The sequence below is a fragment of the Lissotriton helveticus genome, chromosome 2_1, assembly GCF_964261635.1.
Source record: "Lissotriton helveticus chromosome 2_1, aLisHel1.1, whole genome shotgun sequence".
In the NCBI taxonomy this organism is placed as follows: Eukaryota; Metazoa; Chordata; class Amphibia; order Caudata; family Salamandridae; genus Lissotriton; species Lissotriton helveticus.
Genome location: NC_136059.1, coordinates 1,938,748,061 through 1,938,772,600, shown reverse-complemented (window position 1 = coordinate 1,938,772,600; position 24,540 = coordinate 1,938,748,061). Strand labels below are relative to the sequence as shown.

The following is a 24,540-nucleotide window of genomic DNA, read 5'->3' as shown; positions in this document are numbered from 1 at the left end:
ACCGGCTGCTAATGGTCAATTGCCTCATCCATTCAAAGAAGACCACGGCCAACGACCAACTTGAACAGAGAGAAAACAGACAGCTTGGAAAGAAGCAGTTTTAGATGTGTTACCATCTCACAAGTTTATGTCTGTTTTACTAACCAATTTTATTTAATTTTGGAGTTTAAAGAAACCAGTAAGAATTGTTTTTTTTTAATTTTATATAAAAAAGAACGCTCCTGCATTATAAAGTGCTTTGTGACATTTCTGCTGAATTGAATTTAAACGGAATGTGGCCTCTGAAAAAGCATCTTGCTGCTCTTCATTAGAACTGAATGAGAAAGTTTTTTAGATGGTCGAAACAGTTACAAAATGTCTTTACCTTTTTATACAACTGACCTTTATCCTGCATATCTCGATTCTTTCTTTTGAAAAAAAAAATGGTGTAAAGCAATATACTCAAATGTATGCCATCTATACTTGTTGCAATAAGTATGGAAGAAAAGGTGGCAGTTGCTGTTTTCATACCAAGTGAAGTAATGGGGTCATTAAATGTAGGGAAAAAAACAGTTCCTTTTGCCAAGTCATACATCACTATCACTAACAATAGACACTCTAGAATGTGCAACGTTCTTGATACAGGATGTGGTTTTGAGATCAATTGTGACATCATTCACCAGATGACCCCTTTCATTTGTATTTTAGCATCTCAGTGTAGCAGCTGTAATCGGGCCGATGAAGAGCAGTCGTGTATCGAAATATCAACAGAAACACTGTACTACCAAAATATCAATATAATCATCAATATGAATATAAATATATGTAGAGTCAATGTACATATTTGTGGAATTAGTAAAGTAAACCTATGTTAACCTATATGTACTTGTTGATATTTTGGACCTCGATATTTTTGACATGATATTTTGGAAGCACAATATTCTTGAGTCGATTTTAAGATGCAATATCTGAAGAAATGTGGATGCCACATTTTTTAAAAACTTGGCCTGTAGCTCTAAGTGCCCCATTACCAGTTCTTATTCCCTCTCCCAATCCTTTAAACACAGAAAGAGTAATACTTTTGTTAATTTTTTGGGATTTCAAGCATCACCTTGTTGATCAAAGGATTTCCGTGAATGCGAAATATTAATTTTCAATGGCTGCCAGTATCAATCCCGGAGTATAAAGTCACTTGTCCATGATATTAATTGTCCGTCACAACCCTTGTATGTTGAGGACTAATGATGTCTAGTGGATGACAGATTTCAATATAGGTGAAAAATGAATTCATTCTCAGGTCCTTCTGGTCAGCTGAAGAACCAATTTAGATGTTGTATAGGGCGTGCAAGGGGTCTTTGGGATGGTGATCACCTGACCAGAATACGCAAAGTAGGAGTTGAGGTGCCCATTTAAACAAATGATGTTTCTGTGGCATGTAAGTAATCAATTTAGTCAAGTGCACAAAAGGCAGCCAATCAAATCATGCAAACTTACTTTTTGATAGGTAACTATTTTTGCTTCGATCAATTACAGGAACTTGAGTTGTTTTAAGAAGTTCATAATAAGTATTCCAATAAGATACTTGATAGAAAGATAAACAAACATGGGAAATGTCACCCGACTAGGGAGTAAAGAATAAAAAACAGCAACGTGGAAAAAGTTGTCTTGCTTGATTAATATAAAATAAATATGGAATGTGGGTTCTCCCTTCTAGATGTTAAGAGGAAGTGTTTGTCTTCTTGGTGGTCCCTTAACGCTGCAGCGGCCATTTTTCTTGATCCAGTGCGTGGCCCCAAGGCCTAAGGTGCTCATGTGCAGTAATACTTTTGAAGTAAACGCCTCGCAGAGTCCTTTACTGCTGTTTGAGTTCATGATGGATAAGTCCTCTGCTGAGAATCATCCTGTGGGCGCGAAGTTCTGCTTCGACATCATCATTGCCCTTTTCAGCTGTTCGTAAGAGACAAACATTACGACGTTCCAGGAGCCAAGCCGCAGGAAGGAGGGCACAAACCTACAGGAAAGGAAAACCGGCAGACAGTTAGCACACAGGCACACCAGCATGGCTCAGAAACATGTGCACAGATAAACAATGATGTGTACAACTTCACATGGGGGGAAATTTACAACAAAACGTCTGAGCGCTGTGTTATGCCAAAATTGGTAACACTGCACTCTTACATTTTTAAAACTCATAGATGCACCGTATTAACAAAAATATGGTGCGCCCATGTGTTTCCCCTAGCGCTGGCGCTAATAAAACTGTCTAGTGCCAACACAGATACCCTTGTGCCATGTTGCAAGGTTGCCAGCAATGCACAGGTGATTGTTTATTTGCGGGGAGGGACACCTACCTGCACATAACCAATCTTGAAAAGCGATTTGCTCTTTCCATGTGTGCTGCAGAAATATCCCCTCGTATCGCCAGTCTAAGACTAAGTATTCCCTGGTCTTAGTTTTTAGCGCTGCCCCGGCCTTGTATATATGGGGCCGGTCCCAAGATGCTTGTTTCCGGTCCAGGGAAGACATGGCTTGGCAGTTCGGGCTGGACTGTTCCCATGAGGCACAGGGTCAGACTGATTTGCATATTGCCATGTCTGAACTGGGGTGGTGGAGTGAGCTAAAGAATGATGATGGATTAAACCCAGATCAGTTGACTAGGGGTGAGTGTTTGATTTGCTGAAACACTCCGTCCATCATCCCGTTTGGTATCATTTTGTTTGCCATAAGTTGGCAGGGTATGCCCAGATGTGGGTTCTTTGCTCACTTTGCCACTGGATTCAAGATAGCCTAGCTGATGAGGGTTATTGACCCGCAACCGGTCCCAGTATGCTTGTTTCCGGTCCAGGGAAGACATGGCTTGGCAGTTCGGGCTGAACTGTTCCCATGAGGCACAGGGTCAGACTGATTTGCATATGGCCATGTCTGAACTGGGGTGGTGGAGTGAGTTAAACAATGATGTTGGATTAAACCCAGATCAGTTGACTGGGGGTGAGTGTTTGATTTGCTGAAACACTCCGTCCATCATCCCCTTTGGTATCGCTTTGTATATATGGGGCAGCGTCTAAAAGCAATGGGCACTGCAGTGGAATGCCCACTGCAGCACACATGGCACGCCCCTTTCACGCTAAGTGAACAGTGAAAAGGGGCCTTATTTACAAGGCGGAGTGAAGCCATGTTATGTGGCTTAACGCTGCTTTGTAAATAAGGAGAAGGGGATATTGCCACCTGAACGTCGCTAAAAGTGACATTCTGGTGACAATATCCCCTGGTAAATATGCATGGGGACTCTTGATTCATTTGCTTTAGAAGCCTTTTTACATTAGAACAGGAAATAGCCTCTAGAGCAACATGTTGTCTAATTTGTGTACACTTTAATTGCTATTTATTTCGATGCATGCTTTGGTTATTTTTGAATTTTGCACTCACATTTCTAGAATATGAAACCCAACTTTTTATATAAAATATGGAATAAAATTAGTATTTTTTAAGTATTTAAGTTTTTACTGTGAGATCGCAGAAAATTGGTTACAGAGAAGCTCTTAATAAACACTGCTCGTTTCTTTAAAAATGTCCCTACTTGCATGAAAATTCAGCAGTAAACACTCAGGCATATGACCTAGTGTACAATTCTTCAGGGCTTTCAAGCTTTCTTCCTTTTACCTTTCTTTTTCTATCTTTGTCTACTTCATGCTTTCATGAATCACCTATTGTCTTCCTTACAGTCTATGATAAAATAGCTGCTGCCTATTTCTGGGTGTTGTCTACCTGCACTGGGGTTGGTACTCCTATAGGAGTTGTTTGCTTACCCTTTGTAGAAAGCTGTAGGACCTTCTTTCGTAGCCATTGTCCAGGCACAGTTAATGGCGCTTTTGTATTGCCCGGGTGGTGAATTCATATATCTTGTTTTCACGACGTCCACAGGAGATGCGATCACTGTGGTGCAGAACCCAGCTCCAAAAGCAGAAAAAAAGTGGCAGGGCAAATTATCTGTCAATTTAAAGTACATTTAAACATTAATGTTACTCGCTTGTCAATTCCATAATTCTCCAGTTTACAAAATAAATTGCAAAGGATCTTTACATACATCTTATTCTTAACTAATTTAAAGCCTGGCATTGCCCCTCCCAATACTGTTGCTGTATTTGTGCCACTGCCAAGATGTTAGAATGGCATCGAACATTTAAAGAGATAGTTAATGGTCAATAGTCAATTCCACAAAGAACACCGACATTTTATGGTGCAACACTTGTCTCTAGATGAAGAGCTTGTTAAAAGATGGTGCTCTGAACTTTAAACCATAAGCTGCAGTCAACTTGACTATGGCTTTCTACATTCTCTGTTCAAATGTCAAACACTGACTTCAGTTCTTTCTATTTCCGCACCAGCCAGCGCAGATCTGGAGAGAGCGGTACCTCAAGTCACTTTTTGACTCAGTGTTTGCGGCTTTTGTGAACCTCGAACGGCGCGGAGCGGACTGCCAGCCTCGAGAAGCTTTCGGGACCACTCCACCAAAGACTTTGGGTTCATGGCCTGGCATGCGGGACACGACTTTGGGTCGTGGTCGAGCTCCAAGCACCAAAGGCACACGAGGTGTGGGTCCGTGACGGACATCAATTTGCAACAGGAGTCGCAAGCCTTGAAGCCGGTCCGACATGACATCCCTCTTGCCCTGATCTTGATGATTACAATCACCACCATCTTGAATGACTGATATGTATAATGGGGCAGCCCTCCCACCTCATAAACTGACTGCTGCGTATCTCTGGCTGCACCATGATCACAGTGCACCCCTGTGCCTTTATACACACACTTGGGGCCAGATGTATCAATGGCTTGCATTGCCCTAGCATCACGCAAGGCAATGCTAGCCCTTAAGTTAGATTAACTATGCCACGCAGAGCCACACCCCATGACTCTGAGTGGCATAGTAAATCTGGAGTAACGTAAGACAACGCAGGTCTCTGTCTGGAGGTACTCTCCGCTGGGAAGGGATTCCATAAGTGGGGCTCGAGTGTTCCCGCTCATCCACCCATGGTTTTTGGCGCATTCCCAGATTTACTAAAACTAGTAAACATGGGAATGCATCAACATGATATGCCTTCCCAGTTGAGGCGTAACACATAGAAATATCTTTATTTCTCCTTGTTACTTCCTCACCACACATAGAAAGAGGAAAATGCCTCAGAGGACTGCTTTGTGCAGGAAGGTGTTCCTTCTTGCACACCAACAATCCTGCCTGTAACACAGGCACCTGTGCACCATAGAGCAAGGCTGCCTCAGTTGGTGCTAAGCTGCAGTCGGAGTACCAACACAGGAAGAGAGCAGGAATGCATCATATCTTAGTAGATATGGTGCAATCCTGATTCTCCCTCTCACGCAATGTAGCACAGCAAGTGGTCTTGCTATGTGGCACTGCGTGACACAACGCCACAAGTCACTTTCCTGTGCTGCGCTGTGTGATAGGAAAAGGGTGGGAATGCACTGTACTTCATATTATATGGCACATTCCTGTCTTTCCCAATGTGCTGCTTAGTGTCAACGCAGGCACCCTTGTACCATGGTGTAAGGGTGCCTGCATTGTTAGCAGGATTGTTTTTGTGCTGGAAGTGGCACATTTTTGCACAAAAGCAATCCCCTTTTTTAAAGATTAAAAAAAAAGGAGCAATAAATATATTTCTACTCTTTACACCTCACCTATGAAGACATAGTATTTTGATGCATTACCAGGATTGCCAGTAATTTTAAATCTAGGAATGTTCCAACATCCAGTACTGGATGCTTGGGAACACTCATGCTTCACCCATGGAACGCCTCTCTGGGGCAGAGTATAGTTGCATTACTCTAGATTTATCTAGCCACGCAGGGCCACATAAGGTGGCCTTGTGTTGCTTTATAAATCCTACTTATTAGTTGCATTGCCCTTTCTTCCCATTGCAAGGCACAAGGGTGACGCACCTACTTGAAAAATATGCCCAAGAATGTGAAAACTTCAAGAACATGTCGGTATTGAGCAAACATAAGGCCTTTTCATGGTTTTCATGAAAGAGCATACCATCTGCGCAGATAGGCAGCATGGGGAGTTAAAAAAAAGGATGAGATTTCCTCAAATGTAGGCATATATTAACATATATGTGTATATAAAGGTAATATGTACATGTGGGCTTAGTGTTCTGCTATATTGGCTGCTTCATTTTCTAAATTCAACAGGCATCAAAGTATGAGTGCATATTTCTCAGTTAAATAAATTTGGAAATACGCCCGCTACCACTCCATTTATTCTTAACACACAAAATAAATATGTATAAAAACAAATAACTTGCTAAAAAATAAAGATGGATCAATACAGACAGGAATGTTGAAAAAATAAATACCATAAAACCGGGAGTCCTAATTATGAATTACCTGTCAGTAGTCTATGCTGTAGGAGTGCCTCCTTGATGAGGTCGTATGTCACTAGTTCTGTACAGTTGACTATTGCGTTCCTTGTGACATTTGGTAAGGTTCCTATAGGAACAAAAGACACCTTTTAACCCCCTTATGCATCATTCTGTTCAAAATATTCTACATTTGCAGTCATTCATTTTGCTTCCAGACACCTTCTGGAAATTAAAGGAGTAAACTACCTTTCCAAAGCCCCCTCATTCCTTCTTCCTTGGCGATGGTTTTGTAGGCATCAAGCGTTCCGTTGTATCGTCTTTTTACCCCGTGAAGATTGATCTGGGCTTGGAACCTGACCTTCACCACGTCAGTAGGTTGTGCTATGGTGACCGCCATTGCTCCAGTGGTGCACCCAGCCAGGATCCTACTGCCAATGCCAGCCTCTGCACAAGAGATGGGATGTTATGCAGTCATTATCCTACAGTACCACAAATTCAAAAATGTTCTTCCACTGGACTATTCTATGTAAAAGGTTCATCTTACTAGCACACTTGTACTTAACCAAAAGATATATGCACAGCCATTTGACAGAAGATCCTACTTTGGATACATATTTTTTCTTTTTGGGATTAATACTAATGAGGAGCAGAGCATACAAAATGAAAATCACTTCATGGTGCAATATTGTGAATTGCTGATCTCCCAGGTACTCAGAACTTCCCAAAACCACCTGCATGATAGGAACATTCCCACTGGAGAGCAGCGCGCAAATGAGCCAACATTTTCTTTTTAAGAATAGTCAAATTCCGCCTTACAACTATTCTATATCTATGAGATTTTATAAAAAGAAACACTGTTGATGCTATAAACCAACATCTCCTGCTCTCAGGATGCATTGCTCTCAAACAAGGGAGATTTCTGGAGCTATACGTACTGTCTTTGCCATTGGTGTAGAAGAGTTTGACCGTGTCGTAGAGGCCAATACGGATGGAGGCGAAGCTCATCTGTCTTTGAAGTCCAGCCACCAGCCCATTGTAGAGACTCCTCGGACCTTCTGTCTTAACAATGGTACTGATGGTCCCAAAGACTCCCTTGTACCGGATTCCTTTTGCAGCACCAGAAACAGCGGATTCTCCTTGAATCTGCAAGACAGAGAGAGAAGATTGCAGATTTTTTACAGCCTTAAGATTTGTACAACATGCCACACAGGGACAAAGATGTTTGATTGAAATTGTAAATGCTTACAAAATAAATGCACTAACTTGGATCACTCTTGTTAAGGTCCCTTGTGTGATGGCCGCTCCCGCCCTCTCAAACCCTTTGGGCTGCTCACTTTTCTTTATAGATAAGCCACTTCTAATGCTGGTGTGCTGATTTCAGAACAAATGTATTTGTCTGTCTTCTGCACACAGTGCCCATGTATGCTGAGTATGGAGGAAGGGATTATGCTACCTGGCTGTTTCATTTTGTTTTAAACTTTGCTTCTAAATAAGCTTCACTTTTTGTATGGATCCTACAGAAAAAGTGAAAGTATTAGTGGCTAAAATGATAATTCGAACATCAGTGATCATTTCCCAAAGAAATGAAAATTAACAGCCTGAACAGCCACATTCACTTCCACCAACCATCCAAACACCTCAGCTAGACTCCTGCTAGCACACATCCCACACATTCACAGAAGCAGACTGGAGGCAGAGCCTTCTGTTACATCACCCCCAAAGCATGGAAAAACCTCCCACATCACATCAGAACCTCTTCTCTCCTTGAATTCTTCAAGAAGTTGAAGAAGTGGTTCTTCGAATAATTCCTCTCCCTGCCTGGGGCAAGTCTCTTACACCTGTGAACTGCAAGGTGAAGAATCCACAGGAAAAAATATTAAAAAAAATCAATCCAACGACCTACATAGAACTGCCGCAGTTTGGTAATAACAACAGCCGCAGGTGCAATCAATATACACTTCTAAGACGAAATACCACTATATCAAAACATAACTCCATAGAGTGTAGGAACGTTTCTCTGCGTAACAGCTGCTGGTGCTATCAGAGCACAATAAACACGGAGCGGCCGCTGGTGCAATCAGAACACGAACTAAAGATGAAACACAGTACCTGTATTGTTATAAGTGAGTGCTGTCTATCCAAAAATCCCAATCGTCGCCAATTTGTGAGGAATCCACAGACGCAGGTTCATGAAGTAAAAGTAGTTTTATTCTCCAAGACAGCTTGAACATCCACCACCAGTCACCGCGTTCCCTTAACTGCCCACACCACGTTCATAGAATAAACAGCATCAAGGAAAGATAACATTCTAGATAACATTCTATACTAAGAATATTCTAAATAGGAATAACTCACAAGGACCAGGGGCGGCTCCTCCGGTGGGTGGTGGAGCGTCGACGCACTGCTTTCTCCACCCTTTTATGTTACTGCTTCTTGCAGTGTGAGAAAGCAGAATGGCTGGTTGGGGACGTGCGGGTGGGCAGTCCTACAACAGGGCAGGGGAGGAATGGCTAGCCTACTGTTGCAGGCCCTGGATGATTGGTCAGCTTTCTGGGGCCGACCAAACCAGTCATGCACGCATGCAGCCTACATGGAGAAAATGACCTTCTCATAGGCACCTGGCTGGGTGCCGTCCCCACCAATCACAACGTTGCCATTGTAGAGTTGTGATTGGCTTAGGGGAGGGAGGCTGCCTGCATCCTGTGAGAAGCAGAGACAACGCAGGACCAGATTGGGCCGGCTAAGGTAAGTTATATATTTACATATTTTTTTTAATTAAAATTAAACCTCCCCCACCCAGTCATGATTCCCTCCCCACGCGACACCCCCACCCGCGAGTCATGGTGGCCGTGACCTGCAAAGACACCCTCATGGGTGATAGTGTACTTTACAAATACTCTCCGATGAGGCAGAGCCTGACACCGGTGTGTCCATATGTTTCGGGCCTGTAATCCCTAAAGGATCTAATGCAGAGCCAGAGAGAATCAAAGGTCATAGATGGTACCTTACGGGTGATTGTGCGCTTTACAAATGTGGATTATTATTACCTTTCCCCCTGTCACACTAACCATTCAGAGCAGAGAGCAATCACCATCCACCACTAATGCATGCTTTGCTCTAAGCTCGTGACCAGTGATCATTTTTCTGACAGCACACACTGGTAAATAATTGAACTTGCTCTGTTAAGTACACAAAAAGAAGTGTGCTATGCAGGCAAAACAGTATAAACGGAGTAAGAACATTTACAGACATCATTCTCCATTATTACCACCCACACATTGCTACAAAATCACACCCGATACCTAACTCTGTTATTTGTGCTGTGGTCTTTTAGAACCTCGTTATTTTGGCACCTTTAACATCATAATTATTCATGACCTCACAAGGCTACCTTAAACATTATACTAAATCAAGTTAGCCAGAAATATAGGGCCTCATTTACAAAGCCATTGTACCACCAGTGCGTCATATTTTTTTGATGCCCTGGTGGTGCAGTGTGCTTGGCCATATTTACAAGGCCACATAAAGTCACCCTGCATGATTTTTCAAGGCCTTGTAAATATGGGCCCCTTTCACACATTCCGTGGATGTTCCTGTGGGTTTTCCCATACACCAATCATGCCACCTGACATATTCCCAGATTTACAAAGTTTTGTAAAGCTGGGACTGCGTCACAATCCTACGCCACCCCAGGGAAGGCATAGGAGTGGTGCAACGAGGAGAAATACTTTTATTTCTCCTTGCTTTTTCCTCTTTCTATGCGTGCTGCATTGTGCAGCACGCATAGAAAGAGGAAAAGGCCATACATTATTGTTTTTGTGCAGGAAGGTGTCCATTCGTGCACAAAAACAACCTTGCCTGCAACGTAGGCACATGGCAGCCAAGTGTGCACCAGCGCAGGGGAAAGCACGCGGATGCATCATATTGTTGTTAATACAACGTATCCCTGTGCTTTTAAAATTATGCAGCTCAGCAAAATGGCTTGAGGCAATGCGCTGCATAATTCTTTTGTAAATGAGGCCCATAGTTCATTGGTTTGAGTGCCTGCTCCAGTGATCTTGTGTAACCTGGTGGTCGCATGTTTGAAACCTGGCATATCTGACTTGGCTTTTCACTGTTTCAGAGCTGGTAAAATGATGGGTATTCAGTTGGATTTTAACATCTATTATTTCATTGTCAAAAACAATTTACTTTGTGGCACATCCTCTATTAATGATCAACAAAGTATAGGAAGGGGCTTCTAATAATCAGTGGTGCTGGAACAAGTTTCAGGATGAGGATGCTGTCATGAATGAAGTCATAAGGATTGTGAAAAATCCAAGTGTTACATAAAGAAGTGTAACAAATTCATCACACCTATTCAGCAGGAGAGTGATAATGGTGTGCTATGAAGCCAGTGATACATTTTGGAGCCTGCTGTTGCAAATATATTAGAAAAACATAGTGTGTTAACACATTGTTATTTGTACATTTTCCATTGAAAAGGCCCTGACATGCAGTTTTACTGTTATAACTATGTATTGTACAAACGATTAAGTGTGGAAATCGAATTTCAGGAAATATTTATAATTTGCTTATTACCCAGTGTCTTGATTTGTTTGTTTCTTTTAAAATCTCCGTTTCCATCACGGTTCTGAACTGCAAAAACAAATGTGCTACATCTGTGTTTCCCCGAACTGCTGGTATTTTTTGAAGTATTTGTCAGTTCATTTAAAGGTATTTAAATGTTGTTGTGTGTTAGAATAAAATGTCATCCTACAGACTTTCATTTCACACTCCCTGTACCACAGGAAGATTGTCACAAAGTTCACTTTACAAAATCTTCTAACTTTGCAATCAGAGTAAGAAAAGTAAACACCAATCTCCATGTTAAAAGAATAAGCTGCAATTTGTAAGACCCAGCCTGACATTTGACCTCTGTCTTTGAACGCACAGCAAATGTGGCGAGATAAAAACAAAATGTAAAGGTCTTTTTACTGCTGATTCTACTTCTGAACTCCAGGGGCATGCCCCACACCCATACTTCCAGTGCCTATGCTAATATTTTCCTGTTGGGTCAGTAGTGGTCCTAAGGTCTTCTCGCTTTAGCGGAGCACTAAACCAAAGACCTAACTTGATTAGCAGACTAACTAAATAACACCAGTATAATAATGGATACAAGCAATCAATATCATCTGTTCCATTTTTTATTTTGGGACCTAATGAGAACCCAGCTTGACTACTCTTCTCCCGCCAATATAATTCTCTATGACCCAGCACCGGCAATAAACTGTATTCACTGAAAGGGTTATCCTTTTACAATGGGTGGGTGCTGAGGGGGGCAGGGATATCTCAAAGAGGTAGCCATTAACGTTTCTGTACAACAGATGCTATAACCATTGGGTCCAGTAGCAATATATTGTATTTCTTGTGTTTCCTAGCTCCCGTGAAAGAACTTGTTTGCTTTTTCTATTCTCATGACTGATCTAAATGTCTTCTTTATTCCCAGTTCTTTTGTGATTCAAACTAGTGATGGAAAGTATTTTTTTGCAGCCTACTGGAGCCAGGTCCTTCAGTTCTGCCACAATGGTTACAGATGGGTCCAGGTTATTTTATTAAAATGATGGCTGATGACACTCTTGCTGCATGGATATTGCAGCAATGGAATTTTCAAATTAGCAGTTTCTTTGCTAGGCCGAGCAGGGCAGTGTTACTTCAGAGGAGGTATGTCTTTGATATCACAACCTTCTGTGTCCAGTTGCCTCCTTCCTTTCTCGGTGATCTGGAATTTCCCCTCCAAATATCAAAGATGTCGACATTTTCCTCTCAGACTATATATGCTCTGTCTGTTCCTAGCTCAAGCCACATTCCCTTCTAGTAACCTTATGTCCGAATAGGGATAGCCCTCCTATTCCATGGCTGATTCAGTGCTTAAAATATAAAAGAATAAGTGTGTTGGCCCAAGGTTTTGCTCAGAAACCCCTGGGCGGTGCAATCGAAGGTCAGAGTGCCGAATGCCAAGGCTGCATAGTCTTGATTCCACCTAAAGCCTTTTTAATCCACAACCAGATAATCCTGCTCCTTTATTTGACCCGAGAGGTTCTTTTTCACCACCTGATGTCTCCCTTTGCCTCTGTTATTCCATCTTTCTCTTCCGCCTTCTTTCCCCTTTTTGTATATTTCTCTCTTTTGCTCTGGATCAGAGTGTGATCAGGACAAACATGCAGTGGTTAATTTGTAAAAAATAAATAAAAGCCATGGCTTTGGTCAGGAGGCAGCTGGCACAAGCCCACTTCTCCTGTTAGCGCTGACTAAAACAGAACCAACTACTAGCCATGAAAGTGAGGAGAGGATTTAGTCTAATGGCCAGAGCTGCCAACTTTGGGTCTGAGTAACCAGGTTTGAGTCTCGGCATCCCCTCAAAATCCTGTGATTCAGGGCAAATCACTTAAGCACCCAGTAAATTAATGCGTCCTTAACTGGCTCTCATGAAAACCACTGGTGTTGATGATTATTAAGTGCCGGTGCTGAGCACCAGAAACCATCAGCTCAAATTGAGCACTGAAAATGTGCCAGTTCCAAAAATTGAGTGCTGTTGGGCCCCACCTGCAACCACTGGCTCGAATTGAGCACTGGTCTGATCCCCTCTTGCCTTCGCTGTTCTCACTAGTCTGGTCGGCCCTGCATCCACCGACACTTGAGCCTCACCCACTATTCTCACAGGCACTGCCATCACACCCACCAACTCCACGTGGCCCTGACATGTTGCATAGAAAGTATCTACAGTGAGTTTCCTGGCATTTTTACCACCAATAAATTCAACATGTGGTGTTTGTTTGATGCCCTTCAAAAGAACCCATATCATTTTACATTTGCAATAAAAAAATCTGCTTTTTTGTTGCACAGATCACTGAGTCCCCTCCATGTTTCTTGTTCTCTCCATGCCATTGACACGTTCTACTGGCATGTACTCAGATGGGTCAATGCTTTGGGGCCCTTCGAACCCTCTTCATCCGCCCTGTACTGTCCTTCAACATTTTGCGCCCCCGGTCATTTGTGAACGGTGTTACTGTCGCTCCTGTCTTTAAATTACCTGCAATCTGACTTTCGCAGTGTCCAGGGGGAATGTGAAAAGGTCTGCAATGCAGGCGGCAGTCCCGGCGCTGAGGAACTTCACGCCGGGTGTGGGTGGAAGGTCTGAAGGCTTAAATCCCACCATCTTTGCTTAGTTGTAGGTGAGCGCTGAGGGAAATAAGCATAATGTCAGTCATGAGTGGCAATAGTCTCCTCTTCAACTAATAAGGCAACACCATACACAATTATTGGAGCATGAACAGTAACAAAACTATCACAAAACTATCACAAGGAGGCAAATGGTAAAGCACAATTAAGAGAAGGCAAAGAAGTAAAGCGTCTTGCATAACCTTTCAAGATTTGTTGCACTGGAGGAACACCCAACCACCTCTGCAAGGAACTTTACAGTATAGGGACTGCACTTAAGAATTTCCATACATCCAGTGTCCAAACAAGTATATGAAGTGTGATGAGAAGCCACAGCCCAGGAGACTCTACCAAGGCCTTGAGGATCCTACTGGATAGAGTCCAAGGCTCCCAGCAAGATAACAATCTGTTCAAAGGACGGATCATAAGATGGCGGCGATAGCCGTGGTGTCCAAAGGTGCGCACTGTAATATACACAGCACAGGCGCAGGACTACAGTAAATGATAAGCGGAATAAATGATTGATGAGGTGTCGGGACGCAATTGCCCAGTGCTTATCTAATAAACAAATTAACTTGGTCAAGATCCAGTTTTGGGATTACATGGATCTACAAGGTGCATTCCAGACCCCTGCTCGAATCATCATTTATTAACATTGCTCTACAAGATGCAGGTTTAGCCATTTGAATTGAACTGCCTTTTGTCAGAAAAGTAAACACATAAGGGCGAAGAGGTTGATGAAAATCACATGGACAATGTGTTACTGTGCAGAAATTAATATACGGAAGTCTGTTAATCGGTCACTCAAAGTGTGTTTTGTCTGTGGTTGAAGCAGAGAGGTTTTGAGATCAACCAAATCCCATATGAAGCTTCATAAATTCTTCTTGGACACAGAACCTCATTGTTACTGCAACGCATATACCTTTTCTGCTGTGCCGCATGAATCCTAAGCCCTTTGTGACTTGGCAATTGGTGTGTGGTTGGTGTGCACACATGTGATCCCTCTGAGTATTTATTCTAAACTTTAGTGTAAAATATTGGCAGGCCAATCTTAAAGGAATTGCCTCTCTCAATGCCATACATATTCTGGGAGTGAAAAATGCTGATAGCATATAGCATGGCAAAGTTTAGCTTGAGCCTTTCCCTTTTAATTATTGTCACTGGACTTGTGACAGTTAGTTGCACAGATATGCAAGGTTAGTAACATACTTGTATGTGAATGTATTTCATGCAATGCTCGACTATTCAGTTTTCTCAAAGACTATTCTTTAGTAGCAATGGTAACCTAAAGTAGTCCATGACACCAATAGAATTTAGAAAATAGCAAATACTCTTAAGAGACCATTTAACACAAGTCATTAGTTAGATTCTAAAAACGTAAGCAAGGAGCAGTATTGTTGATGGTGAACATCCTCAAGCGTAACAATCTAAAAGGGCCACTATTTTCTCTTAACTTTTGGAGGATAAACTTTTAATTTATTATGTATTTTTCCTGTGTACTAGCCCTACCAAAACTTCAATATATTCCTCAAAATAATGGCCGAGTGGGTGCTCCATACTGCTAAATGTTCCTCAGTCAGTGTGCATTCACACTGCAATCCTTACATATAGATGTCAACAAAATACAAAATTGTCTTAAAAATTGAAAAAAGCCAAAAATGATTCTACGTAGCTAATGCACATTGGCCAACAAGGCAGCTTGACCCCAAATTACTTGATCAATATAAATTCTAAAACAGATTTTGATGGGCATGGGCATTTAACATATTTGTGGAAAATTGAAATGTATTTATTTATTTATTGTCATTTTTAAAGCGCGGCGAATACCCGTAGGCGTCTCGGCGCTGGCTAAGGGCATGGTCAACATCCAGGAGAACCAACGGAAACCTTCCTAACTATTGATCAAACAACCAGGTCTTAAGTTGTTTACGAAATATAAGCAGGGATGGACTGGTCCTGATGTAGGAAGGTAGGGAATTCCAGAGTTTTGGGGCGGCAACCAAAAAACGCCTATCGCCCCAGGTGACTGTTCTAGTGCATGGTACTACTAGATGATTGTGTTGGGTAGAGCGGAGAGAACGAGTTGGTATGTAACGGAGAAGGTTATGTTTGAGAAAGTGGGTGCCTTGATTGTTGAGTGCCTTGTAGACAATACACAGCGATTTAAACTTAATTCGACTGCGTATCGGGAGCCAATGAAGTTTCCTGATGGTGTTGGAAACAGGTGCAAACTTGGGAAGTCCCGAAAGCAGCCGGGCTGCTGCATTTTGAATTGACTGCATCTTGTTTGTCACTCGAGTTTGGGCATGTAGGAAGAGGGCGTTACAATAATCCAAAGCGGACAACACCAATGAACTGATCAGGGTTTTCCTGGCTGAATCCGGTAGAAAAGGTAAAATTTTCCTGATCATTTTAAGTTTCATGTGAGCCGTGGCAGCAATCTTGTTAGCATGCGCAATGAAATTAAGACCCACATCAAAGGTAACGCCCAGATTCTTAACTTTGCGAGCTGGATTATAATTCAGATAGGATTTATAATTTCTACTGCATGCCTAAAATAGATAGATGATGTCCCAAACCAAATTGTTATCTGTGTGCTATGTTACCTGTGGCGGATGTTTGATAAATCACAGAGTGTCGCCATATTGAGTAACAAGTTATATTATGGGAAAAACGAGCAAACTTTGAGTCAGAGGCTCAATGTGAAAGTTATTGCAAAAGGTATTATCTAGGTTTCCTTTCCTAGTTCCTCTATAGTGGATCAGGAATCAGGGCTTCAGTGTTCCCATAGTTCTGCTCTTCACTTTGAAAAAAGGGAGGATGAATAAAGAAAGAGGGGTGATAGCCCATAGGGTGTGAGTAAGAACCAACAAGGCCCTGGTCCTGAGGTGCGCTTAAAGGCCTTGAAGTCTACCTCTAAAGTGACGTGGCCCAAATCAGAAAGGCCGTGGGAAGAGGTATAATCCAGCTGTTATTTAAACTGCTGACCCTGAAACTGGGAGACCAGAGTTCCAATCCCGGCCTCAGCACTTAACCAAAATAATTGTGTGATTCTGCTAAAATTACCCTATCTGCCTGTGCCTCGTATTGTAAGTATGTGACATGTAAAAACAGTTCTATGGTTCATTGTTCCAGTAAAATGTCCCCAACCTCTTCATCACATGTTGATTTATCTATTACTTTTTTCATTGAACCCCACTTGCTCATTACTGTTTTATATAGACCATCTCATGTTCGAGATGTCCCCTCTGAATTGAAAATACAGCGCAAACATCTGCTCCTCTGAGCTATGGCTGCAATACACCACATAGTTAAAATAAAATAATTCCGAATTGAGGGGCAGGTTCACAAAAGGAAAACTTCCCCTCAAAACAGTCTTATGCTAAGCTATTTGAACAAGTGTTAAATGCATCAAGTACAACAAAGGAAATGTAAGTGCACATTACAAATGTAAGTGCCACGTAACTATGCTTAACTTACTCATGTTCACATTTTTAAAGTAAGACAAAGTGGCTGTACCTATGGAAAATTGTTTTTGGAAAGACAAAGGTCCTAAACTTTTTGATGCAATACAAAATAATGAGCACAGACTTGGAATAAGAACTGTGTATCTTTTTTCTCCAATGTCCAGCCGGACAGAGAAGTGTTTATTTCATAAGGATAAGTAAAAGATTTCAGGATATAAGTGAAACAAAACACAAAGTGATAACTGGGCACAAGCCTGTACCAAGCAAGAAGGGAGAAAACAATACATGGGGGAAAAAATAAATAATAACAGGCAAACAGATTGGAGCAAAAGGTGGCTTACAATACAATGTAATCTTGTGTAAGCTCAAACCAACAGTAACTGCAACACATATTACACAATCGAAAGAAGCAGTACTGTTTAAACAGTCGACGTGACGTTTCGATCCCTATCTCCAACAATTAATTGGGATCATCTTCAGGACTATCAAAATTACTTTTTGCCTGATTGTTTGTATAAAAGCCTGTGGGAATGAACAGGAGGAAGGAAGAGGGAAAAGAGATAGATTATCTCAGGAGGAAATTTTTGTTTATATACAGCATGTCAGTCACATTGGCTAGTTCTGGGGATCGATATTGCTACTGAAACTTTGAAATCCTTAGAACTAGAAATTGCTGATATTTTAAAACAAATAACAGACTCCAATCCCACACCTGATGCCAAAAAATTACTGGAACAGATTGATAAAACTGTCGCAGATTTTCATAGAATTGAACAAAACAAAAAATCTAACAAAATTAAGAAGGACGTGAAATCCTATAACGTTGAGACAACATACCCTTATTTGCATAAAGATTTCTATACGAACAAATCTTACCCGCGATATCAAAACAGTCGCCCTTGGGGCCGCTATAACAAACGCCAAAATCTCGTAGGGTTCTCGGATACTTCCGTAGACTCCTCAGACAGCTCAGACCCTGGGGAAGGCAGCAGTGCAGCCAGGAGAGGCGGAGCTCATCACAATACTTTTTTAGCCAGAGGAGCTCAGGACCCACCACAACGTGGAAAAGTAAAGAAAACCCAAAGATGGCACAACCCACCAGGCGAACGGAAGACCCGCAACAACTACTACCAATGGTAGTATCTGGGTCTCCTTCTCCACCTAACATTGATACAATCCCCATTTTTAACCTGTCAGCCCATACATTGGCTGAAGATGAGCTATCTTTGCTCAAAAAGGGCCTATCCTTTGTCCCAACAGTTCCACCTAACTTTATGCAAATACAGACAGAATTTATGAGATTTTTCAGGTGGATACGTCTCCAGGCTTTCTTCCAACTGCATCCTACACCAGAAAACTATGCCAATACCCCTTTCCGCCCTCCCTCCACTTTTCTCCCATCAGCTGGGATGATCCCTGCGGAAGTGTTGACTTTTGAGGAAGTTATTTTGAAGGAACTGCACAAACCTTCAGAATAAGAAAAAATTCATTCCCTACAACATCTCATTGAAAGAAAAGCAGGCAATTGAGCAACTTATAACCAATGATACCTTGATAATTAAAAGTGCCGACAAAGGCGGAGGTATAGTACTCCAAGAAAAAATTGCCTACATCTCAGAAATTCAACGCCAACTAGAGAATAAAGAGCACTACAAAAGGCTTTCCCATAATCCCACTAAGGAAATACAGGCATTAATCCTAAAGGTCACCACGGAGGGACTCGATGCCGGCTTCCTATCCAAAAAAGAATTTAATTTCCTTAATGTGAAGACCCCACGCATCCCTGTGATTTACACACTTCCAAAAGTACACAAAGATGCCACTAACCCACCAGGGAGGCAAATAGTTTCAGCATGTGGGTCAATTCTTGAGCCACTTGGGTCATATGTCGACTTTTTTATTAAGGAATTTGTCCCAGTAACCCAATGCTTTGTCAGAGACTCCATGAATATGATCAATATGATTGAACACCATCCCTTTGACCCAACATCAGAGACTCTAGTGACCATGGACGTAGAGTCTCTTTACACTAACATACCCCAAACATCAGCATTACTAGTTATTCATAAAATTCTGGAATCACGTCCCCGCCCCCATTCTGTGCCCAGTACATTCATACTACAACTCCTTGAAATATGCCTTACCAAAAACTTTTTTATGTTCAACAATACCTTCTTTGAACAAATCAAGGGAACCTCAATGGGAGCAAGTTAGAGTTAGATGGGAGCAATTTTTGCCCCAAATCTGGCCGGGCTCTTCATGGACCAGTTTGAGACTAATGTAATCCTTACTCCCTCCAATCCATTTTTCACAGGGATAGGTTTTTGGCGCAGGTATATTGACGACATTTTCATTATATGGAAACAGGACGTTGATTGCCTGCGCCAATTCCTTCATTGGATGAACAACAAGTGCCTAGGGCTATCGTTCACCATTACTACCAACAATGAGTCAGTGTCTTTCCTGGACCTCACAATCTTCCATAATGATGGCTTTCTACTCACGCGGCTTTACCGCAAGCCCACTGAGAAGAATACCCTCTTGGCTTACAATAGCAACCACCCTAGAGCCCTAGGAGATTCACTCCCCTATTCCCAATTTTTGCGAATAAGGAGCAACTGTTCATGTAAGAATGATTATTTTCAAGAAGCTGCGATTCTAGCATCCAAACTCGAGGTCCTACTCACCCCCCAAAACCGAAAAAGGATTTGAAACGCATTGCATGCGTGACTACCTTTTCTCCTGTTTCACACAAGCTGAGGAAAACTATACTTAAACAATGGCCTATTATCAACTCTGGCATTCTTGACATTGATAAACCCTTATTCGCCTTTAAAAAGAGCATGAATCTCAAAGACCACCTTGTCAGGGCAGCTCTCCCTTGCGCACCACCTACGTCCACTCTTGACACTGTATGAGGTCTGTCCCCCATTGTTGGCCATTCAAAATGTGGTGGTTGTAACAACTGTAACCTGACACTTGAAGGAAAGAGTTTCACATTCAATAAGATTACTGTGTACAGTCACTCTTTTTCAAATTGCAATACACCCAATGTTATATATTTGATCCAATGCCCTTGTCTGAAGGTATACATAGGGCAAACAACTCAAAAGGTCAGGATCCGAATTGGACAACATAGAAGTCGTATTCGATGCGGGACCCCGAATGCCCCACTTGTTGACCACTATACAGCATTCAAACACACTGAAGATGACCTAAAGTGGACAGTACTTAAAGTTCTGAAACTACCACCTAGAGGTGGCAACATGGGACAATTGCTCAACAAGGAAGAGCTCAAATCAATCATTCAATTTAACTCCATACAGGATGGACTCAACAGATCAGAAGACTGTACTAATCTGTTATAAATCCACCCTAATGCATAAGAGGACTTTACAAATCTGTTATGAATTCACCCTTTGCTGATCTGGCTTTCTAGTGAAACTTGCCAAGGCTTCAACAGAAATGTAGCTCACTAACCCATATGTACTTTGTTCCAGCTGATGTACGTTGGGATTTTTGTGTTTTATCCACCCTGATATTCCATACAATGACAGTTTCTGGTGCTTTGATATATATTGTGAGCGTTATTTTATTGTGTCACTTGGAGCACTTTCGTACACATCCCACCCCAGCCGCTCCGGTCCTTCACTGATTCACCACTCCAAAATGGCGCCGTTTTTCGACACTCAAGGGTAGTCCCTTGTTTGTCTCTGCGATTCCAGAGATGCACGCTTATCAGGCTCCTCTCTGCCTCACCTGCATGAACCAGCTATCACGCTGACCGGACGGGACCCAAACGCCCGCTTTCCGTGATCCCATTGAGGTAAGAGCTTTCACCGACACGTGCTTACCCTTCACCTCTATCTTGCCGCCCTACTGATCCCCCTATTAATTCCTACAGGATCAGTATGAATTGGATCGCTCCATCGCGCAGCGGCCACCTCTAAGCTTACCCACACTCGTGGCTCGACGCTTCCAAAAACTTCCAAGGTAATGCCTCACTCCGAGCAACAACAACGACCCTCACTTGCATTAGGCATGCTTTATTAAATCATACCCCTCTCCCTGCAGGCTGCCTACTAACTGAAAGGAATGCCACCGTCACTTCCTTAGGCGCAAATATCTCGTGAAAGAAGCCGCCTCCGGCCACCGGCCCGGCGGTTCAGGTAATTCACTTAAACGTAGGGTTATACACTCGCTGACTACCCGTGCAGCACCTAACTTCCGTCGTTTTTGCCCTCACTAGATCGAACCTCCTGCAATTATTATCTTGCCCACGCCGTGGTTGCACTACAAATTAGTGCACAGGTTAGTTCTCCTGCTACTCATTGAACCGCCACTATGTGGAAAACATCACCAACCTCCCTTTTGAACGGCCACACCAGTCACTGCAAATACGCCGCTTTGCTGTACTGCCACTATGTATAAATACCACAAACCGGCTTTTCTGAACGGCCACACTAGTCACTGTAAATACGCTGTTTTTTAAACCTTCACAATCCACACCCTGTGTTTTGTCAAATCATCATCTACGCACTGTTATGTCGAACCTTCACCCACTTCGACACCGACTTGCTCGCATCACGTTAGAAGCAAGCACACGTGGGGATCCACTCCAACATCCACTTAAAAAATGAGCATTATTCCGCCTATGCCCTTTTAAGTAGTCACGCACCACGAGTGCACACCGCACGTTCGTCTCCAGAATGTTTGCACTTAATGGCACAGAACGTCTGCTTCACCAAAAATGTGACTGACATGCTGTATATAAACAGAAATTTCCTCCTGAGATAATCTATCTCTTTTCCCTCTTCCTTCCTCCTGTTCATTCCCACAGGCTTTTATACAAACAATCAGGCAAAAAGTAATTTTGATAGTCCTGAAGATGATCCCAATTAATTGTTGGAGATAGGGATCGAAACGTCACGTCGACTGTTTAAACAGAACTGCTTCTTTCGATTGTGTAATATGTGTTGCAGTTACTGTTGGTTTGAGCTTACACAAGATTACATTGTATTGTAAGCCACCTTTTGCTCCAATCTGTTTGCCTGTTATTATTTATTTTTTCCCCCATGTATTGTTTTACCCCTTCTTGCTTGGTACAGGCTTGTGCCCAGTTATCACTTTGTGTTTTGTTTCACTTATATCCTGAAATCTTTTACTTATCCTTATGAAATAAACACTTCTCTGTCCGGCTGGACATTGGAGAAAATAGATACACAGTTCTTATTCCAAGTCTGTGCTCATTATTTTGTATTGCATCAAAAAGTTTAGGACCTTTGTCTTTCCAAAATCATTAACTACCCGAGGTCCTCAACTACCTAGACGGGTCCCCTTGTTTTGTCAAATTGGTACCTATGGAAAAGGCATGTAAAGTAAACAAAGTTCCACACCACCCACAAAGGAGACTTTTTCTCAGTAGGTTTGCTGGTACACAAAAAGAGAACAAGCTTTCATCTTGCTTCTCTTCATAATAAAGTACACTTGTATTGGCGTAAGTCACAAACTTGACCTGGTCGAACCTCAAGACACAGCTGTAGAATTTGTGCATTTTTTTTACCAACAAGGAAAACTCTTCTCCTTTGAAAAAAGTCAATTTTCGTCAATGACCCAAAAAATTAAGGGTGCGGTCAACAATATTATAGGACAATTCTAACTTATGCCTCAACGCCTTAAAGAGGTTAAGAAACTGGTAAATGGTGCCTACATGGGAAAAACTTATCGCACACATTGAAACCTCATCTCAAAGATTCTTACATTCCCAAGCTAAAGGCCACCTTCTGAAATCTCTTATCATGACTGCACTCTCTGACACTACCAGCATTGCTACTTTCCGGTCTATTGGCTAATACTTGTCCACAGCCCTTAATCAAACTTTTATGGAATGCTGTGATCTGTTTTGTCTTGCATTTGTCAATTAATTACAGGCGGGACAAGCAGGATATTTTAAAGAGACATTTTTAGATCTTGTTCCATCATAAGCAATGCTATTGTGAGTTCTCTCGTTATTGTTAGGACTGCCATTTTTATGGGATTTATTTTTGACATTTCGGTCTATATTTATCCGTATGTTTGGTTTCCTAATATTTTTGGTATTTATCCATATTTATTTTCTGATGGGTAAAAAATGTGGTTGCAAATAATATTATTCAATTGATCCATTTACGCTTACGCTTCAAAGTCTATAGGGTTTTAGTGCACTAAGTAGCCATATACAATACAAAAATTCAGTTACCTGAAAGCACAAGGATTATTGCACGTAGATGCATTTAAGCTTGATTAGGACATCTCATCCTTTTCTTTTAGCTTTGCCCTCACTATGCACAGCTATATCCCTGACAGTCATCATTGACAGTATAATGGGATGCTTGAGATGCACAAAGGAAGACCTAACTACTACCCTTTTAAAGAATCAATATAGGCAGAAAAACACTATCTTTCTGACTTTATTTTTTATGTAAAAACCAGCAAAAATGGAAAGTTGGGAATCTTTAGCATATTATCGAACATTTTACACGGGCGTACAATGAAGCACACTGATTTTGCACTATTATCTGCTTCTTATGCAACAGAACAAACACGAAACTCTTCACTTTTTCACACGTGCAAAAATGTGTCTACATTTAAGGCAAAACGTTATTTATTCACTATCACACTAAAATTTGGATCTGCTCTGTTTTCCCCAGTGCAAGATATTCCTATAATATGTATCCCACATTTCAAGCAATCACAATTTACTGTTTCTGCAACATCATTTTTGTTCAACTATTGCCTCTTTAGATGTTAATGTTAAATCCAGAAAGTACAAAATACAGCACAATCCAACGCAGTTATTTTCAGTTCTAAATTGGAAAGTTTACAAACATGCAATATGTGAACTTTATACTTACAGTTTGAAGATGCTCTCACAAAGGAACAAATGCTGCCGTTTTTCCAAAGCTTGATCTTAAAGCTTACTTTGGACCTGGAGGGAAAGCTTACCTTTCCTCTGGCAATGGCCACAGAGCCAGCTCTCTTTAAAGCACTGGGTGGCTGCTGACGTCACTGCCTGACAGATAAGGAGTCTCCTCCCCAGAGCTCCAGAGGCAGGCGGCTCCTGCACTGGGAGAGGGCAAAGACCTGCCTCCCCACTCACACCCCTGGCCTGAAACACACTGAACAACAGCCTTCAAGTAAACAGGTCTGCATGTCAGCACTGTACATGCTACAAAGGTGTGTGAATGAAACATTTATAAGTGTGTTGATTTCTTTTCCATAATTAGCACCCATAGAACTAATCGCATTAGTTTTCATATATATATATATATATATATACATATATATATATATATATATATATTCACCTCCAAGCAATTATACTCGCACTCGTCCAGGAATATTAAATTGGCAGGTTTTATTTTATCATTGTGCCATCACAGCACACAGCATAACAACCTACGCGTTTCGATCACTAGATCTTGGTCACGGTTACAAACATGTTTTGAGCAGTCTCCTCGCTGCATTTTGCAATAAAA

General features: G+C 41.8%; 1 protein-coding gene across 1 annotated transcript; it reads right to left on the bottom strand.

Moving 5' to 3' along the window:
* Positions 1-130: 130 nt before the first annotated feature.
* Positions 131-24,044, bottom strand: UCP1 (uncoupling protein 1). The gene is made up of 7 exons (XM_078676866.1): positions 23,917-24,044; positions 13,429-13,577; positions 7,292-7,499; positions 6,603-6,800; positions 6,382-6,483; positions 3,786-3,966; positions 131-1,990 (listed from the first exon to the last, which is right to left on the bottom strand). The coding sequence occupies exons 2-7, from the start codon at positions 13,552-13,554 to the stop codon at positions 1,876-1,878; spliced, it is 930 nt and encodes a 309-aa protein (XP_078532992.1). The 5' UTR covers positions 13,555-13,577; positions 23,917-24,044; the 3' UTR covers positions 131-1,875.
* Between the last annotated feature and the right edge of the window lie 496 nt (positions 24,045-24,540).

Bases quoted from the DNA above. Each gene is read 5' to 3' on its own strand.
- UCP1 (XM_078676866.1), bottom strand. From the start codon at position 13,554: ATGGTGGGATTTAAGCCTTCAGACCTTCCACCCACACCCGGCGTGAAG. The intron at 6,484-6,602 runs GTAGTTTACTCC...TTGTTCCTATAG, and splicing joins AATGAGGGGGCTTTGGAAAG to GAACCTTACCAAATGTCACA. The intron at 3,967-6,381 runs GTAATTCATAAT...TTAAATTGACAG, and splicing joins ACAGCATAGACTACTGACAG to ATAATTTGCCCTGCCACTTT.